The sequence below is a fragment of the Pleuronectes platessa genome, chromosome 13 (genome assembly GCF_947347685.1).
Source record: "Pleuronectes platessa chromosome 13, fPlePla1.1, whole genome shotgun sequence".
NCBI classification, from domain to species: Eukaryota; Metazoa; Chordata; class Actinopteri; order Pleuronectiformes; family Pleuronectidae; genus Pleuronectes; species Pleuronectes platessa.
Window position 1 is genome coordinate 11,196,348 of NC_070638.1, and position 20,569 is coordinate 11,216,916.

Below are 20,569 nucleotides of genomic sequence, written 5' to 3' on the forward strand. Positions count from 1 at the left end.
TTCTTCACCTGGCTGCGGGAGGCGGAGTCCAAAGTTAATTGACGAGGGGGACAGGGCGTATTAGAACTACGTCCTCACAGAAGGACGACATGTTTATGTCTTTTTTATTACTTTTCTTTTGCAAAGACAATAAAAAGTATTTAAAAAATGCTCGTTCTCATGATTTGTTCTTTCCATGGTTTGGTGCTTATAGGGGATATGACTCAGTGTATGTGTGTGTGTCTGTGTGTGATGAACTGAGACAATTGTGTTGTGTTGGAAGTTGCCGTAGCATCGTCAGAAGACCTCTGTGATCAGACCAGGGGAAGAAAATCGATACACATGTGTATCATGACCAGACAAACAAATAAAACCTGGACTACTGCCTTCATAACGCGTTTAAACTGCTTGAGAGGAAGTCAAGTATATATACATAGCTAATTATTATTTATTTATTTATTTTGTAGTAACCTAATGATAATTATATTATAAATGTTTTTATAATTATTTTTTATTTTTATTTTTTATTTGCCTTTATTTAACCAGGTCGGTCCCGTTGAGATACAATGACCTCTTTTCCAAGGGAAGCCTGGCCAAGACAGCAGCATACAAAAAATGTCAACAGTCACAAGGCACACAAAAATCACATAACACAGATCAAATAAGATAAGTTCCCTGTTCCCTTAAGATAAGGCAACAGGACTAAAGCTCCGGATTCCCACCAAAACAAGAACAAGTGCGGTATGAAGCCGCTCCAATTTCTCTCACATGAGTCTTCAAAGTTTCAAGGTTTATGAGCTCCTTTAACTTAAGAGTTTTTTGCAGTGCATTCCAAGCAGCAGGTGCAGCGAACTTAAAACAGTGCTTACCAAATTCAGTGTTTACTTTGGGCATAACTAATAAATAAAGCTCATTTGAACGTAAGCAGTAATTGCTCTGGGATTTAAAGATGTACTTACATAAGTAGTGGGGGAGCAGACCCAAGATAGCTTTATAAATAAAAATATGCCAATGTATAAGGCGGCGTGCTGCCAGAGATGGCCACTCAACTCGAGCATATAAGATGCAGTGGTGAGTGAGGGCTTTACAACCAGTGACAAACCTTAAGGCACCATGATATACAGTGTCTAGAGAGCGCAGACAGTTAGCTGGGGCATTCATATACAAGAGATCACTGTAATCAAGTACAGGGAGGAAAGTGGTAGCAATCAACTTTTTTCTGGTAAAAAAAGAAAAACAAGATTTGTGACGGAAGAAGAATCCCAGTTTCACTCTTAATATTTTTACCAGATTTTCTACATGTGGTTTAAAAGAAAGTCGATCATCAATTAAAATGCAGAGATACTTGTAACAGTTCACAAGTTCAATTTCATACCCTTGCAATGACAAAATGCTGGGTGGAGACACAGGCACTTTTCTGCCATTGGAAAATATCAACAGTTTGGTTTTGGCGGCATTCAAGACAAGTCTTAGTTCAATGAGCTGATTTTCCACAAGGTTAAAAGCAATTTGTAAGTTGCCAAGGGCTTCGGCAAGAGTGGTGCCACAACAGTATATAACTGTGTCATCAGCATAAAAATGAAATTTGGCATTTGGGACGTTACTGCCCAATGTATTTACATAAATAACAAACAGAATCGGACCAAGAACTGAGCCCTGTGGCACACCAGTAGAGACATTTAGCAGTGTGGATGAGCTGCCTTCAAAACAAACACATTGTTTTCTATTAGACAGATAATTATTAAACCAGCCAACAGCCTGCTCAGATAAACCTATATCAAGCAGGCGTTGCTTCAGAATGGAATGATCCACTGTGTCAAAGGCCTTAGAAAGGTCAACAAAGAGAGCTGTGCACACTTTCTTTTGATCCAGCCAGTCTATTATATCATTAGTGAGTTTGAGTGAGGCTGTAGTTGTGCTGTGTTGTTTCCTAAAGCCGGATTGGTATGGGGAGAGAATGTTGTTAGTATGGAGAAAATCTTTCAACTGATTGTTTACTAGACCTTCAAGGACCTTTGACAGGATGGACAACTTGGAGATGGGTCGATAATTATTCAAGCAAGTAGGGTCCCCCCCTTTCAAAAGGGGAAGGACGTAAGCGACTTTCCAAATTTCAGGAATACAATTTGTGGTGATAGTGAGGTTAAAAAGATATTGGAGCGGTTTGGCAATAAAATCAGCTGCTAACTTTAAGAAATATGGTTCCAAGTGATCTGGAGCTGCAGATTTACTGATATCAAGAGAGCAAAGAGCTCTATGGACCTCTTCCACTGAAAACAACCTAAAAACAAAGGAAGGTTGACCAGCAGAGATAAGGCCTTGAGACATGTTTCCAACATCTGGGGCAGAAGACGCAATATTAAGGGCAGGCATAGCAATCGTGGAAGAAGACCGAGAGAATAAGGAGCCAGAGGCAGAAAAATGAGTATTAAAACAATCAAGTATAGTTGCCCTGTCAGTTACAGTGGTAGCATCATTAACAATACAGGGTGGGAGTTCGCTATGATTATCAGTGGCTGAGATAGATTTGATCACTTTCCAAAAATGTTTAGGGTCGTTTAAATTTTTCGTTATTGCAGAGAGATAAAAGCTAGACTTTGCTTTTTTAATAAGAAAGGTAAAACTATTTCTGAGTTGCCTAAATATAAGTTTATCTGCCTCAGACTGTGTCTTTCTGGCCTTAGCCCAGGCAAGATTTCTATTATGCAGTAGATCGGCTAAATCGGGCGTGAACCAGGGATTATCCCTCCCCTTAACCTTATATCTTCTGAAGGGAGCATGCTTATCAAGCAGGGAAGATAAACCTTCAGAGAAAAATTGCCATGCAGTCTCTACATCATTAATTAATTCAATACGATCCCAGTTAAAATCATATAAATCACGGAAGAACGCCTGTTCAACAAAGGCCCTCATATTACGTTTTATCAAAATACGAGGTTTGGATTTTGGAACTTTGGCATTTCTGACTGCAGCAATCACACAGTGGTCACTAATATCATTTGCAAAAACACCTGACATCGAATACTTGTGCGGTACATTAGTCAAGACCAAGTCAATTAAAGATGATTTATCTGGACACTTCAAATGTGGGTGTGTGGGGCTTTCAATGAGCTGCGCAAGATTCAATGAAACACAGGAATCTTTGAAGGCATCAGAGTTAGAATTTAGCCAATCCCAATTTAGATCACCAGTTAATATTATTTCATTATAGGTCAGTTCAGCTAATAGCTGATTCAGAGAAGTTAGCGCTTCAGCAGTAGCTGATGGGGGTCTATAGCAGCCCACAACAGTGATGGAAAACCCATTTGAAATATCAAGTTTTATGGCTAAGAATTCAAACTGTTTACTGATTGATTTGGACTGCAGGACATTTACATTAAATTTTGATTTACAATAAATTGCAACCCCGCCCCCTTTCCTAGGACGGTCAGCCCTAAATACATTATACCCTTTGATGGCGATTGCTTTGTCAGAATAAGATTTACTGAGCCACGTTTCCGACAGAACAATGACATCTGCATCAGTTGATTTTGCCCAGATATGCAGCATATCAATCTTTGATGGCAGACTACGAATATTCAGATGTATTAAACCTAGCCCGGTCCTATCCTTAAATTCAGCAGGTGTGTTACAAATAGCAATGCCAGGACCAGGATTTGGCTGGATACCAGAAATCAAGAGTAAAAGTAGCAACAGAAATCTTTTCCTACTAATTTCAGGGTATCTGTTTTGGAGTGTAATCTAGCATGCAACATGACAAGAGACTTATCAGACTGTAAAAAGTTTGATTCCAGGACAGAGGTGCAAACAAGCAGCCTGGTCTCATCAAAATTTCGTTTGAAATGTTACTAAAGAACATCCGCAAAAATTCGTATGAATTCGACTTAATCGTGAGTCAGGCGGCTGGGGACAGGTGCCCTATGCGCTGCTCTCTCCGTGGAAACAAAATACATGGCGGATAATCACTTTATTCTTTATGGTAAATTAAATATTTTCATCGTTTATAAGTGTGTTTGATCAACTTTGAAGCAGCCCATTTTAGGATTATTTTCATAATCTTTTTTCAGATGGTTTGTATGATCTTTTGTTGTTAGTTTAATTTTAACGGATTTATTTTGTTGTTGCTATGGACGCTTCCCTCTGCCACCATAGTCCGGCTCTCACATATAAGGCAACCGCAGTTTAAAACTCCCAAACCGGGACCATTGTCGCATGCCGTTGACGTGTACTTTGTGATGGAATGAGTGAGCGTCCTGGAGCTCCTTGAAAAACGTAACCTAGCATTACAGCGAACCGCCAGCATGGGCGTTTCGGTCTGTTCAGCCTCAAAGCCATTGGCTAGTAACGGACATGGAAATGAGTGATTGACAGGCTTGCCTGCCAACTAGTATCACTCGGACAGGTCCTGTCAGAGAGAGATGCAAGCTCATAAGCTAGCCATAGCCGTGACAACTGAACACCACGTGGTGTCTTGTTTACCTTTTTTTAATAGGGTTACGTAACTATAATAATGCCAGAACCTGCTAAACCCGCATGTTAGCCCTGGAACGTGTATGTATTACTCTATGTAATTGTTATTTAGATTCTGATTGAAATTGAAAACATCTAGTATTTTACAGATATCTAGATCAAGAAACCGGAACATGCCCGGGTAAACTGGGACGTCTGTTCATTGTACTGCTGAACATCCGCCTGGAATTATTCACGTCCCTGAGATTTTTAGGTTTTCTTCTGACTACCGAGTCCGGACGCCGAATGGCTGAAAACAGCAGAGAAGGGGACGTACGTCCCATGATAAGAGAGGGGAGAGCTAGGATATGGCACGATGGAACTTAGCTAAAGAGGAGACAGTGTGAGAGCGAACAAAGTCTATATTTTACTCTGCAAATAAGCAATGATTCTCACATACTATTCGAAACGATAGTACAGATGTTGCTACGTCAACATGTCGCGCGATGGCGCTGCAGATGTTGTGTGGGCTCAACTCTACCGACTGAGAATGCAAACGAGTGAGAATGCATCATTCGCGGCCTGGTCACACATCATTGACAAGTAAGTAAGTTGTTTATCGTTAACTGCTAATGACACTTAAAGCAAAACTCGGCTCTATGAAAATGATTAATCAATGCGACAGTCTGCATGTATTGATTATTCAAATTCTATTTATTTCTCTGTCGCGGTGGTTTGAAGACCAACATTAGTCAATTGTAACTGCTAAAGCTACTTAGCTCCATTAAAAGTTCAGGCCACACATTGTGTTGTATTGACTAGCAGAAGTAATATGTCTGCAAAGTCCAGGAAGAATCTTAGAGTTGAGGATTCTCATACAGGGATGTTCTTATACTCAAGTTACGATGTACAGCTACAATGGCTGTCCTCGATCTAAAATATACTCTAATAATAATAATTATAATAATGATGATAATAACCAACAAATGTGGAAAAACATGTTCTCCATATGTTTACGATTGTTTACAAGTAGTTAGTTAAATCAAATGCTTATCATAAAATGCTTAAAGTTGCTTTGGAAGAAGTAGGGTAATATTCTGTAATGAACCTTTACATAGGTTTCCACTCACAAATAAACCCGGACCTACGATAATATGATCCTGTATCCTGATCACTATTTGCAGCTGAGAATTGTTAATAACTGTAAATTAGGTCATAGGTGTTTTATAGCAACCTAAGTTTTGTCTGTTTTCCCTCAGATTGCTATATCTATCTTTGCACACCAAGATGTTATTCTGACAATCTTGATAAAACTGTTCACTCATGACCAATTGATCACTAATAGGACAACACTATAGTTATTGAAATACAAATTTATTATAGATAAAATGGCCTCTGATGGACGAACTCTAATATTTTTTTCTCTTTTCCTTTTCAGTCAAAATGCCCGGGTCTACAATGAAAACCTGCATATCTTGCATGCAGCATATACGTGTTGCATGCAAGATATGCAAACTTTGTGGAGCCCAACAGCACCTGAAAAAGGCTGTTGACAAAGCTAAGGGTAAAGCCGACAGGGAATGGGGAGCCAAGCTTATAAAAGGTGGAAATTTAAACAAATTGATGAATACTGCCCGGGTTCTGGTAAGCTCTTCACTACCTGTAGCCTGCCGACTCTTCACACTAGTTACATATCCCGGTCGAATGGATGTATAATAGTAATAATTATCATAATTATTATAATTAATTTTATTTGTATAGAACATTTGTAACATTCATGCTCAAATCGGACAATCGTATAATACAACATATAAAATTGATAGTCATTGTTTTTTCTACCCTCCCAAGGTCATAGCCCCATTTCTTACTAAATTTACTTTCCAGAAAACTGTAAAAAAAACTCTATTAAAATCTTTTTAATGCTATAAGGTGGACAGGTTATAGGCCATACTGTTTGACCAGATCAGGGCCATGGTCAATTCGAACAACAAGGATATGGAGGTACTGACAATATAATGCTTTTTGTTTTTAATAGTTAATCCATTTTTATTATGTTCCCGATTTGTTTTCAGGTTCACAAATTGAAAATGGCGGGGTTGCATCCAATGCTTCTCTTTGGGAGGGAGAAGAAGGGCTCTGTGTCCTGTGAGTCAATCAGTGGCCTGGAGCTAGATTCAGACAACGATTACAAGTCCTTGAAAATCATAGAAGGACTGTATGGAAGCCTTGTGACAGGTTAGTCCACAAATGTTTTGTTTGTGCTAGTGTAGTCTTTATTAAATATTTTTAGTTACAATTCAAGATCTCACGACACCAACTCTGGGGGGATAGAGTCTACAGTGAGCTTTGAACCGTCATTGATTCATTATACATTTTGTGATCAGAAACCATATTAGAAGAAAACCGCAACCCCTTGGACCAGATATATAGAATTACAGAGTTTTCATCCAAATATGTCTATTTCTTTTAAATCTTTCTCTCTTTGAATTTACAAAGTCATTCTTGGTGTATGGACATTATTAATAAGCATACACTACTGGCAGCAATGCCAGCATTTAACATGAAAATCAAATTATAAATATTCTTTTGCAATATTTGTATTCTGCCTTCGTTTTATCAACAATGTTTTTCATGACTTCATGCTGCCTTATCCAACTGCTGCACTTTCTTCACAAATTGTCCAAGCTATCCAAATTCCAGGGTTAAATTTGCACAACATTTTTTGTAGCTTTATTTTTACATATGCAGTTTACATATGTGATAAGGATTCTTTAAGCTTATAAAAATGTTACTCCCTTAACAACTGACTCATTATATTTTTTAATAAGCACAAATTAGATCCTAAACACAACACAGCACACTGAATACGCTTTAGCCTTTATTCTTGACCTAGCTCCTGTGCTGCTGACTATATCTTTCACAGGCTTCACTACACTAAGATTGCCATTGTGTATCAGGAGATGTTTAATATTGTGAGATGAAGTACAAATTTGAAAATTATAAACGTGGAATTAAAAAGTAGGATAGTCACAATAATCAGAACTAAAAGTTGACAGTTTTATAATGTCACCAGACTTCCATCTCAGTAGAATGGACTTTTACTGAATCAAACAACAACATTATTTAAATATAGAACTCCCTTAAGATCACTTTTTTGCTGTATCAGCAAGCCAACCCAGCCACAGAAGCCACAGTCATCCTACCAAATGTAGCTCAGTATGGTTTTATGAGGGTCAGGCATTTTTTAGGTCTGTATGTGTCCATCTTTGTGTACACTTCTATGTGTGCAAATGTTTATATAATTTTTGAGATATCACTTGCAGCTATGTAATTTCTATCTAGGCGTTTATAAGGAATGTCTAATAATGCCAGACATGTTGTGAATAGAGACAGTATCATTAATTGTCCTCGTTTAATGTACAGGATCAAGACAGATTAACACTCCCAAATAGGTAATAGTGTAGATACTTACCTTTACTTACACTTTGTCAGTACTTGAGACAGCCTATTATTATAATTGTTAATAAATTGAGTGCCCTTATACAACAGTATGGCATAATACAGCTACATATTCCATGACATGTGCAGAAGACATGAATGGTGTCAATATTTAATCATGACCTAAGATAACTCTTTTTCAAACAGTGATGGTTAAAAGAGAGAGGGCCAACCCATTAACTCCGGTGGACCCAGAGGGACCGAGGGAACTTGCTGAATCCCCTCTTCATCCAGAAGCCACGGAGGAGGAGGGTGAGGAGGGGGAGGAAGGGGAGGAGGGGGAGGAGGAAGAGACATTCAACCTCTTGTTGACACCTTGTGGTAAGAAGAAGTTTATGTTTATGTTTATGTTTACAAGTCTTATCTTACTAACATCCAAGTTAGTTTCAATAAACATCCTGGAATACATTCAGTGTGTATTTACTTTGTCATTTATGTTTTTTCTCTTTTGCCAACTGTACATTAGACCCTGCACCTACAGCTCCTGCCACAGCCCCATCCACCTCGCATTCACCTCCTGGACCAAGTTCCCCACCCTCATCTCCCCCGCTCTCCAACTCAAAAGAGAGCTTTCCACCAAAACATCCCGGTAAGACTCTGCAAATCAACCATTTACGTAAAACAAGGTTCATACAATTTTGAGTTCATCATAAGGATGATCATGATAAATCTGACTCCTGTTTTAGAGACAATTTAGTCCATGACACCACAAGACACTTGGACACAATGTGTAACACTGTCCTTTTTCATAAAAGCTGTTCTTACTAGCATATAATGGTAATTTGTCACCCTTTAATATCATATTAAAATACCTTTACCTTATATAACTTTTTTCTCTTTTGCCAACTGTACATTAGACCCTGCACCTACAGCTCCTGCCACAGCCCCATCCACCTCCTATTCACCACCTGGACCAAGTTCCCCACCCTCATCTCCCCCGCTCTCCAACTGCAGAGAGAGCTGTCCAGCAAAACATCCACGTAAGACCCTGCAAATAAGTATTAGCAGGGTAAATAAAAAAAAAAAATTAGGGGCCAGAAAAAATTGCTACATTTTCAGTTTTCAACAACAGATCACATTGGTTTTGATGAGAAGAATTTGAACTTAAACTTAAAGGAGCATAGACTTTGAAAGTATGATATTTCACGTGCCAAATGGATACAGAATCTACTTCCCTATTTCTGTGCCTGGCAGATAAATTTAGGTATTAATAAGTGAAACCTTGAAAAGATTTCCAGAAACATTCTTTTATGTGTTGGATCTCAAACATTTTCTTCCCCTAACTCCCTAGGGACCCGCAAAGGTGGAACAAAAGTCAACCCAAAAAGTAAGATTTAAACACTATTTTGCATTTTCCAGATTTTAATTTCACATCTTTAACAGAGTTAAGCAAATTCTTTATCAAGTTAGATCTAAATATGACATTTAGAGTTGTGGCTAACTAATTATATTTATATTCCTCTGACTAGGAAATGAATTGTTTCTTTTAATTTTTCAGACTGCAATTACCACGACTCAATGGGAAGTTACCCATATTCTAAAATCTGCGCAGAAAGAGTTCGAGATGTAAGTTGAATATTGCACATTTGCACTGAATTAAAATATTTTATGGTACACTATTATGTATGTGCATTCCTGGATCAGACATGATATGTGTTTGTTAATCTGGTTAGAAAACATCTTATGCAGTAGGGGATGCTGACTTAAAAGATGGTTTGATTTGGATTTCAACAGTATACATGCAGATAAGAATGCCCTGTGTGCAATTATCCAGGTGAATTCTTACTCACCACTAGTTTTGTGAAATACATAAAATATTCAGTTTACACAGATTACTAATGTGGTACTTTATATTTGACATCTGACTGACCTTTGCAGGAAGATCCTTTCAGGGCTTCTACTGTCAATTTTCATATTGTAGTGGAATATGCACATGAACTGCTTCATATACCCATGATTTTTTCATTGTTAATGATTTAAATTTGTATTCTTTATGACCACTGATTGTTTTCAGGGGGTAAAGGAGGTGAAGGTGAGGTGGCTGCCATGCCCCAAATGGTATGTATAATGCTTCATATCTGATGCCACATCATGATGCACCATCACAAGTTCTGAATTTTTATTTTACTCCATAGAAGGTAGCTCTGTTATGATGTTTTTAGTCAATCTAAATCTGGATGCGTTTATAATTATTTGATTGGTCTGTAATTTTAAGGTCAACCATGGGAAATATCATTATATATAAACTATATATACTGGCCAGTTGCAAACCCTCTAGCAATACTGATTACTAATCCTTACAATAATTTATAGAGAGATTACAAAGATGTTGAAAGAAATATATCCAATTGATGACATTGTTTATAATGTAATGGAAACTATTTACAATACCATACCATACCATATTTACCTCCATTGGTTCTCTGTTTACATGTTCCTGTGCATTTATATGCCCATAGCGATTAAAGATCCATTTACACTAAACATATTTTCTCTTTCCCTTTTTGTTGTAGCAATTTGAGGTGGAAAGATTCTTGGGTCCCTAAAACAGAGCTGGAATAATCCGGACAGAGGAGGATGCAGCTTATATTTCTGCTTGTTTGACGTGTAATTTGTTATTTTAGATGTTATTGTATATTGTGTTAATGTTACATTTACTGTTTCTTGTTCTATTTTACTGTTTTTAAATAAAATGTTATTTAAAAACTGTGTTTTTGTGACTTAAAATGGGTTAATCATCTGCACCTCACAGAAGGCAATTGTATCGCAACTCCCATCTCCAGCACAGCATGTTCTTGTATGGAAAAGGCCTACCAAGCTATTTAATAGAGGTCATGCTACAGTAATTTTCAACAATATGTGTGCAACATTGACTTTTTCCTCATATTTCTAATTGAACTATTACACACTTTAATCTTGGCCATATATGACCTCTCTGTCAGCCAAGGGATGGTTGGTCATATCAAGTTAATATAAAAAAAATACATATGAACTCTGCACCACGGTGATTCAGCAGGGTGACAGCCACAGGAAGAACCTGTTCCTGAACCTGCTGGTCCGGGAACGGAGGACTCTGTAGCGCCTCCCAGAGGTGAGGAGGGCAACAGTCTGAAACTGGGGTGTGAGAAATTGGTTTGTTAAGGAACAAAGGGGTCTAAGTTGGTCCAAAACTGAAACATATGATTGTGTATGAAGCAAATACACATATTTTGACCATATCTGGCCATTAAATACCACTTAAAACCGATTTGACAGATTTGATCCAGCTTGGACCTCAATGGGGTCTGAGAATGTACACCGCAGAGGGCCTGTGTTTGGAGCAAGATGAAATGTAAACTTTGTCGTAGAACAAAAGCAAAGACATCGTTGTAAAGGTCTTGGCCTCTGTAGTAACATTATGTCACTGGGAAAATTGTGGATGGCTCCTGCTCCTAAGGGGTGACTTTTGAACCTTGCACCTGAGTCAGCTTTGATGGCTTACAGGATGGAAACTAAATATGCAACAGACATGGTATGAACTGTTTTGGAAAGGTCTTGAACTCCACGACCATAGCCCAATGCCAAACTATGGGGGGCGCCACTGAGTAGGGCCAAAACCTTGAAAAAACGCGATTTTACCGTTTTATTAGTAAGAAAAACTAAATCTGACCTAACAGGTGTTTTTCTTAGACCAAAATACCATAAAGAAGCATGCAAGGTCACATGTCACAATCTCACAAAATAGTGAAAATACCTTAGAACTACAAAAGGTGAGAACAACACACACACACGTACGGGACCACCATTCCGATTTGTAGTTCTTTGTATCCTTCTTCCGGGTTCAGATTAGGGTTCTAAAACTAGGGTTTGGAAAACATATTAGCGGTTTGTTTTTAACCAAATATGCTTAAGCAAAGCATATGTGTTAACATTTTGAAATAAATATCGTTATAAAAAACAGACACATAAACGTTTACCAATGCTTTTTCACACTTTATTGTTACCGCGCTGTTCCGCGGACAGAAAAGGGTGCATTCACTTCCCAACGGATTTATCACCGTTTTCACACAAATCTTCAGGAACTATTAGCAGAATTATTTATTGGTATAAAGTGTTAAAATGGTTAACAATTTGTTTATATACAATCTGCCTTCCAAACAAAACCATATAAAAGCATAGAAATTGATTAATAATCAACCAGTTATTTCGGATGACTAATGGAATCAGATGGCTTGTGAACATACCTCAAGTTCAGTCAGACAACTCACGTTCGAGCATTGACAATATAGAGTAACCACAAAAGGTTTTAATCTTGCAGGAAATAAGATTTGTTTAACAGATTGAATAATAATGTAGACTGGTCGTACGCCTGTTTAAAACTACTTTCTTGGCAATAAAAATTACACATTGATTTAGGAATAACTCAGATATGCAGTGACAATATTTTATTGAATACAAGTAGAACATCAATACATTGGAAAACATACTAAATTATGATGGCTTAATTGTGTTGTTGAAAAATATGTTTTAATATCGAGGTATTCAATGGCTTTCCCTACATTGATATTATTTATACAAATATACAATGAATACAAAAGTTCGACATCCTCTGTCCATAACCCTCAAAGGAGTAAGGAAAAACTACGAAAAAAAAAACTATTACCAGAGGGTAAAAAATGTAGAAACCTCAGAGAGAGCCACATGTGAGGGATCCCTCTCCCAGGATGGACAGAAGTGCAACTGATGCCGCTTTATCAGATCTGACAATTAAAAACACTTAAAGTAAACTTAACTATTTAACCCTAAACCTAACAGTAGTATTTAGGATTGCTAAGGGTCAACAACGTCCTCCTCTGGAATCTGCTGTCCACTGTCAAGACCCTATATAGGAAAATATAAGGAAATACATGGTAATTTGCATTTAGTTCAATGTGTATGATCCACAGAAAAATGCATTTCTCATAAATGTTTAAAACAATATTCAACTAATCACAGTATCTATGATTACTGTCCCATGTTAAAATGTCATTAATCACCTGCATGTCAATGTCCTCCTCATCTGAGGAGCTTTCATTAGCACTTCTTAAAGCTTGCTCCTCAGACTCTTCAGGCTCTTCCCCCCAAACAAGGTCCAGCATTGACCCTTGAAGCCCTGCCTTTATTAGCTCCAAGTACTTTTGCCTCACTAAGGCAAGTTGAGAACGCTGCTGAAACAATTTGCACTTGAGCTCTCCCTGGAGACCTTGAAGGCCTTCTTTGGAGAGACTCCTGTGGCTACCTTAATCATGAAGACAAAAAAAAATTACGATTAAATTTTGATATGGTGCATAAACAGAGACAACTCCTAACAATTTGTGGATCAATGCTTACCCTCTATGCTGGTTAAAAGACCACTCAAGTCAAGCTCCCTTTTCTTGAGGTACTCCCAATGCTGCCTTACTTCGGTAGCAAGGATTTTGACCTCCTCCTCAAGTCTTTTCACATGCATGACATTGTCAAACACCTTCTTTTTTGCAAGGAAATCAATGCCATCTAAAAATGCATCCATGAAAATTCCATGCATTAGTTCACAGTGGTGGAAGGGGAAAAACCATTGAGGAAAACAGATTTAAAACTAAAAAACAAATGGGATACATTATTTAAAAAATAATAGGATCATAATTTTTCCCTATGACTCTTCTCTCCCAATATTCACCAAAAGTTAAGGCAGGTGGACGTAGCAAACCATTGACCAATGTATATGCTACAACAATACCAATCAAGCTGTGTCTATATCGTCCACAATGATTAGTTCACCTGCTGGCACCTGGGACACCCTCAATCAGAATCATGACAAATAATTAAATAGGTAATATACCACTGGGCGGCAACAGCCACGGAAAGATGTAGCCAGCATTTAAGAGATTTTCAACAGCGCCAATTTGCTGTTGTGGCTGGACCATCTCGTCGTGCTGAGCCACATGGACCTCAAGCTGGTTCCTTTCCCTCCACATGCGGCTGCGAATCACAGAGCGTCCTGAGTTGGTGTCTGCGGTACAATGAAATATTTCATTGTTAAAACATTTTTTTAAGATTTCATGTATCCCACAATGTGTGTACCTGTATGACTGTAGAGACGGGCTCTACGTTGTCTCAGGCCCAGTGAATTCTCCTCAATTCTTCTCCTCACTTCCAGGAGAGAATCACTGCTGCCAGCTGGTGAATCTGAACAACACAAAGCAATAATGTAATTTGATGTACATTGTGTAATGCAATCTTACCAAGTATGTTTTCTGATCTTATTTGAGCACGGAGATATTAAGACACCTACCATGTTCAGCCCAATCCTGTACATCTGTGACCCACTGCCGCACAGTCTCATCATTCAAAGACAGGTCCTCCTTGATAGCCTCTAGGTTCTGCCTCTCCCTCTGAAGATCCCTTTGTGTCTGTGGGGAAAATAGAGAATATAAATATTATCTATTCCTCACTGAGATTGCAATGTGGCCTTTTAAAAAATAAATGACAATTACCTTATGAAATCTGGAGCATAAGGTATTGCACATGTTTTTCACCTTCCTTTTGTTCCAGTCCATGATCTGGACAGTCAGCATGTCTGTGCGGGCTGTAACAAACAGATTTTTTCAATACAATCAATGATACACTCTTAATTATGCTAATTGTCGTGTAATGCTATTGAATGATTAGCCTGGATGTGCAAATATTATATTAGATAAGTCAGAAACTGCAACCAACCTCCTTTTCCCATAAACTTGGTGTTTATGGCAGTCCTGGAGAGGAAGGAGTTGACCATTTCCACCTCCTCTCCCAAGGTGGAACCAGCTCCATCCTGATTTCCTCCTCCCCATTTTATCTATCATTTTAGGATGATACCGTGCATCCCATTAGTAGAAGGCCAGAGAAACATTCGCTGTTGTTTTGGCTCTGTGATCCAGCACATTTAAATATAGATAATAATAATAAGAATAAAGTGTGTAGTTTAAGCTTTAACCTGAGGTGATTTACATGCATATTAGTTAACCCCACAAGTAATTTAACAAATTAAAATGAAATTGATGTCTAAAATTACCTCACACTTGATACCGTGTGCTTTAGCATGGAGCACAGACAGAAAGGGTTTCATGGTAGTGAGGTGATGATATTCAGGGTAGGCTTCACAAATTCTGCTTATGTAAGACCAATATTTGCAAATAACGTCCATGCAAAAGAAGGTTGGAGGACTGATGGCAGAGACTTCCTTCTGCAGGAACATGGGATAAGCGAAGATCTCACCCCTGTAGGATTGCATCACAGCATTATGTCAACAATACATAATAAACTGACAAAAAGACAGAAGTTAGGTTTACGATTAATAGATGAGTTTATGGTGTTAGCAAGTATATGTCCTGAAAGGGTGAAACCTTTTTGGAATAGATGTTAGTAAGAGGGTTATCAAACTTGCCTGAACATATTCAGAGCACGAAGAATAATCCCATGTCGGCACACAGCTACTTCTATACCCTGTCGAACAATGGTACACTTAATTTCACATAATTTATCTGCATAGTAGAAAAGTTATCTACCCTTCCAGCAAAGAAATTGCTAAAAAAACAATGTTACTGAGGAACAAAATAAAACTGCGCACACAAAAATGACATACATCTTAATATAATATAGATTAAGTCTGATACCATCTACATAAGTTTGTAACAGAATTAGCATGTTTATTAGGGACTTAGTATGGTAAATAGTAATTCCAAGAGAAATCTCTTACAACACATACCTGCTCATCAAGGCTGGAGCTACTCCTCTTACTCGTCTCTTTGGCTGCATTCAGCTGAGACCTGCCACAAACCCCCTTTCCTGGCACCTAAAAATGACAAAACATCGTCACAGTAGTCATTTTAATTAATTTATGAAAATTTTGGGTGTAATTTTGCAGGATATACTTTTGCAAATGGTAGTACTCATCTAAAATAAAATTGGGCTTGCAGTATAAAAAGTACAATGACAAATTATGTGATTAAAAACAGACACTCTTACATGCTTGGTCCTCCTTTGGATGTCTTCCACAAAGGCTGCCACCTCATCATCTTTGCAGAGAACTACACCCTCAAAGTAACCTGCTTCATCAGTACTAGAGAACATACATAGCAATATATGATCATTTTAACATAAATACACAAATATACATAAATATTGCGGCTGCTGCTTCAGCAGTCACGTAATCTATATTTGGGAGTCCCAGCTGTGGGAAATCCTAATCTGAGGAAAACACAGATTTTCAACCACATGTGGATCTATGAGTATCTTGATAGATACTCACAAGCTCATTATTTGTAGGCATTGAAATAAAATATGTTAACATTAACAATTTAAATGCAAATAGAAGGTTCCGTCACTTGAGCACAACAGGTTGAATGTGTTAAGAATCCCTCAAGTGTTTTTTTTTTTTGTTTGGCTCCCACTATAACAGTTTGCATTGCTTAAGAATTTACACAAACACTCTTGACATAACAAAAAAGAGCTGATACATGGACATGATAGGACAATGTAACATAAAAACATAGACACACCACCCATCCTTTTTGAAGCGGTAGTGCTTCCTGTTTCCATCGACGGACACAGCCAGCATTTGTGGACAACAGGCTGGGCAGATGAACGGCTGCTCCGAACACAATTTGTTCACCTCGTAAGAGCTTATCACCCACTCCATGAAGCTCTTGTAGAATGTGTCAGAACACACTTTACCAGTCTGTTGAAATATCCATTACAATTTAAGTTATACGTATGCAGAATTATAAGGAAACATTGATAAATATTGTAAACATATAATATATGCCAACCCACCCTGCCACACTCTGTTGTTTGTGCATCGAGCATTCTCATGAAGCTCAAGCGAGAATTCCCTGGAGCAACCAGCTTCATTTCTTTGAACCCTTGAAATATGGCTACATCATAAAGTGTGTAAAAACTTATTGTGGCCGGCCAGTAGCCGCTAACTTGTACATCTTTGAGCTCCGGTTTCCAGCTAGCACAGCAGCTTCCACACCGCAGCTCTGGGAGGTTCAGATCATATCGCCCTTGGTAAAAAACAAAACTTGTTATATCCTCTGATAAGAATATAAAGAAAAGGTGGTCAAAAGCCTAAACTTGTCTGACAGTATGGAATGTTCATGCTAATGAGTTACCTTTCATGTTTATGAAGACTATAGGTCTCCCTGGAACAACATTTAGACTCTCTGGAGGGCATTCACAAATATGGTCTGGCATTTCCATTGGCAATATTCTTACTAAGGGAAAAGAGATTAAAAACATAAATAAATAGATTTGTGTTTTTAAAAAGAAAAGAAAATATATTTATTTACCACATATGTGATGAGAATAGTGCCCGTCAGCATCATCTTTCACCACAACTGTTGGCGGCAGTGGCTTGTGGAAGCCATGAATCCTGGATGCCCGATTGTGAAGTGCTTGGGACTGATGATGGCTAATGTCACAATCACAGCAGAAGTATTGCATGGGCATGCATTCAGCGCATCTGATTGTGGCATCCTTCTTTAAGCATCTCTGACAGAGCTGTGGTTTGATGCAGTTTGCTCTGAGCATATTGTCCACAAGCTGTGGTCTGGCTTCCTTCCATCTCTCTGACGAGAAGATGTTTCGAGTCTTCCAGTCGCTGGCTGTTGTTGGTGTGCTGGCATCAATAACGACATCGGTGTCATCGTGTGAAACACTGAGAAGACTCTCAAGTTCTTTTAGTGCATTCTCTGTTTCAGAAAGAGAAAATGGTGTATATAAGGAAAAGTATGGGCTGGGCCATCAAATTTGTTTGCCAATCAAACATGGCACAGAAATAAAAATATAGAAACTATCATCACTTACCAAGTCCTTCCTCTTGGTCATCGGGCATCTGTACAGAAACCCCCTCAGGAACACTGGGAGTGGATGATCTGACCCGTTTCGCTAAGAAGAGAAAGTTTAATGTGAAGTATGCCAACATTTCATTGCAGTTTTAATGTCAATCACTACTAATCTTATTAGTTCTCAATGGAACTGCCCTTGTCTGTGGATCTCTTTGCTATTTATAGGTTTGGTCAGGTTACTATTTCAGTTGTCATAGTATATGACAACAAAACATAGACAGACATTATGGCAGAGTTCACAGTACAGTATATTAATGGTACTCTTGGAAATAGCGGAGTTAAAATGTGTTTGTTAATGTGAATGGTCCCTGATAAAAAAATAAATACAATGTTTCAGTATTTCATACCAAGCCAAAGTGTGGCCCTTGGTCGCATTTGTTGAAGAGTGAGGAGAGGATGTTTAGGTTGTATTGAGATGTAAACACTTCTGTTTGCGTTAGAAGATACTCTGCTTAATTATGGCATACCTTTGTTATTGTGCAATATTTCACAACAATCACCAGCAATTTTTTCTCAGCAAATAGTTTGTGCAGCATGCCAATTCGAGTATTGAACTAACCACATGAGTTTGATGAGGGGGACTTGCGTCTTAGGGGAACAATGTTGCCGTCTTTGTCCCGTTTCCTCCATCGAACCAAAGGTTTTGGTTTTGGTTTTGATTTTCTCTTTTTCTTAGGTGACTAAGAAGGACAAAAATCGAATTAAAGAAAATAAAACCATATAGACTGGCATAGCAAATTCTTTAATGAAAACAGGAAAATGGAAAGTGTATCGAAAGTGTTACAATACCAGAGTTGCGTTGAGCTCCTTGATCATAGATAGTGCTGCCTTCTCCATCTCTTCAAGATGAGCCTCTGCCTCCTGTAGTGATGACATATTGCCTAAACAAGCCACGACACTACTTACCAGAGACTTAGTATGCCACTGAAATTGGGGTAACAGGTCTTACAGGGAGACAGACAAATAAAAACCACACACAAACACATACAAACAAATGAGACACACTGTCTCACACAAAGAGAGAGGACAAAGGACAGATGTTGGCTCTTAAAAGCCGTTTTTTTTATCTATAAAGGACTTGGTTGAGGTCGGAGTTAGGAGCAAGGGACAGGTAAGGTGCGGTAGGTGAAGGAGAAGAATGACTCAACATCCGGCGCGAGGCAGTGGGGGGGGGCGAAGGAGAATGACGCGACGTCCGGCGCACGGCTCTTGTTACGGACGTGGTTATGTGCTGTAGAGCGAGGAATTTACGGGGCGAGGAAAATAAAAAGGCATTTTGTCCTGATTGAATACACATCTTGTGTGTCCTTCTACCGATGCCTTGCACTATATGAAAAGATAGTAACGGGGGCAATTTACAAAGTGTTCCGGTTTGACGGCAAGGAGCGACAAAAGCGTCCATAGCAACCCTCTTAGATACGACAGAAACTCTTCGGAATAACTAACAAACCAAACATCGTAGAAGGTCACTGAATGAAAATATTGAAACTGAAACACACATATCTCGCCATAAATATCTTCAAAACACATTTTTATACAGAAACATTGCTTGAACATAGCGTTTTCCAAAAAAGAATACAGCAATCTCCGCCATGTTGCTTTATCAGAGCACCGCAGAGCGAGAGCACGGCAGAGGTCTGCGCAGGCGCACTGGTCGTTTGGAGCATTTCGTCATCTCTGTACGGATATTTGTACATTGCGTCTTTAGTAAGATATCTTACGAACCGTTTCGTGAGACCATGTTGAAACAAGACATAACCATTGTGCAAAGACAAAAGGATCCAAATAAGAATGGGTCAGCACTTGTTCACTTCGTTCACTGAGCAAGTTATTGGTTTCAGGGTTTGGAATGATTGGAGGAGAGAGCACAATACCCGATGTGCACTCCCCATGGTAGCAGGTTAACCCAGAATCCGAGAAAATCACAGTAGCGATGAGGACCATGAAAAGAGAACACATAGTACCAGCACAGAGTTCAGTCCCAAAGAGAAAACCAGGGGCAAGAAACGGTGTATCCGAGCAGGATACTGAAGCGAGCCTCAGGCTGCAGAGCAGGGTGGATGAACAGGCATCAGGCTGCAGAGCAGGGTGGATGGAACAGGCCTCAGGCTGCAGAGCAGGGTGGATGGAACAGGCCTCAGGCTGCAGAGCAGGGTAGATGGAACAGGCCTCAGGCTGCAGAGCAGGGTAGATGGAACAGGCATCAGGCTGCAGAGCAGGGTAGATGGAACAGGCCTCAGGCTGCAGAGCAAGCTAGATGCAACAGGCCTCAGGCTGCAGAGCAGGCTGGATGCAACAGGCCTCAGGCTGCAGAGCAGGGTAGATGGAACAGGCCTCAGGCTGCAGAGCAGGCTGGATGCAACAGGCCTCAGGCTGCAGAGCAGGGTGGATGGAACAGGCCTCAGGCTGCAGAGCAGGGTGGATGCAACAGGCCTCAGGCTGCAGAGCAGGGTGAGTGGCACAGGCCTCAAAAGCAATGCACAATGGATGAAGCGGATCCCAAGGCAGTGTACAAGAGACTGCTGTATGCTGCTGTTAGCAACAATGTCAAGCCCAACCACAGCAGCAACAGGCAGAAAGTCAATCACACCTCACAGTTCCAAGAAGCTGAGAACAGGCCACGGCTATGGCTAGCAACTCAATCCACAATCAGAAGGAACAGGCCGAAGCATAAGAGGCAGAGCAGCCTTCCAAAGCAGACAAAAACATGAATAATCCACAGACCTTTGAGAGTTGACCGTTCATCAGCACAAAAATCC

The 20,569-nt window shown here is 39.2% G+C and overlaps 2 protein-coding genes and 1 long non-coding RNA gene across 3 annotated transcripts; 1 reads left to right on the top strand and 2 right to left on the bottom strand.

The window, feature by feature from the left end:
* Positions 1-6,043: 6,043 nt before the first annotated feature.
* On the top strand, positions 6,044-8,910 carry LOC128454542 (uncharacterized). The gene is made up of 4 exons (XM_053437961.1): positions 6,044-6,663; positions 8,074-8,247; positions 8,393-8,552; positions 8,784-8,910. The coding sequence occupies exons 1-4, from the start codon at positions 6,480-6,482 to the stop codon at positions 8,908-8,910; spliced, it is 645 nt and encodes a 214-aa protein (XP_053293936.1). The 5' UTR covers positions 6,044-6,479.
* Positions 8,911-12,651: 3,741 nt separating this feature from the next.
* On the bottom strand, positions 12,652-16,632 carry LOC128454974 (uncharacterized). The gene is made up of 13 exons (XM_053438592.1): positions 16,461-16,632; positions 15,928-16,021; positions 15,668-15,754; positions 15,347-15,405; positions 14,975-15,179; positions 14,641-14,758; positions 14,418-14,509; positions 14,216-14,333; positions 14,005-14,109; positions 13,763-13,933; positions 13,276-13,437; positions 12,942-13,183; positions 12,652-12,786 (listed from the first exon to the last, which is right to left on the bottom strand). Exons 1-13 carry the CDS (start codon positions 16,598-16,600, stop codon positions 12,736-12,738), a joined length of 1,644 nt encoding a protein of 547 aa, XP_053294567.1. The 5' UTR covers positions 16,601-16,632; the 3' UTR covers positions 12,652-12,735.
* Positions 16,633-17,517: 885 nt separating this feature from the next.
* Positions 17,518-18,543, bottom strand: LOC128455318 (uncharacterized). Its single transcript, XR_008341697.1, has 3 exons — positions 18,370-18,543; positions 17,770-17,850; positions 17,518-17,654 (listed from the first exon to the last, which is right to left on the bottom strand). It is a non-coding gene; the product is annotated as an uncharacterized LOC128455318 (long non-coding RNA).
* Between the last annotated feature and the right edge of the window lie 2,026 nt (positions 18,544-20,569).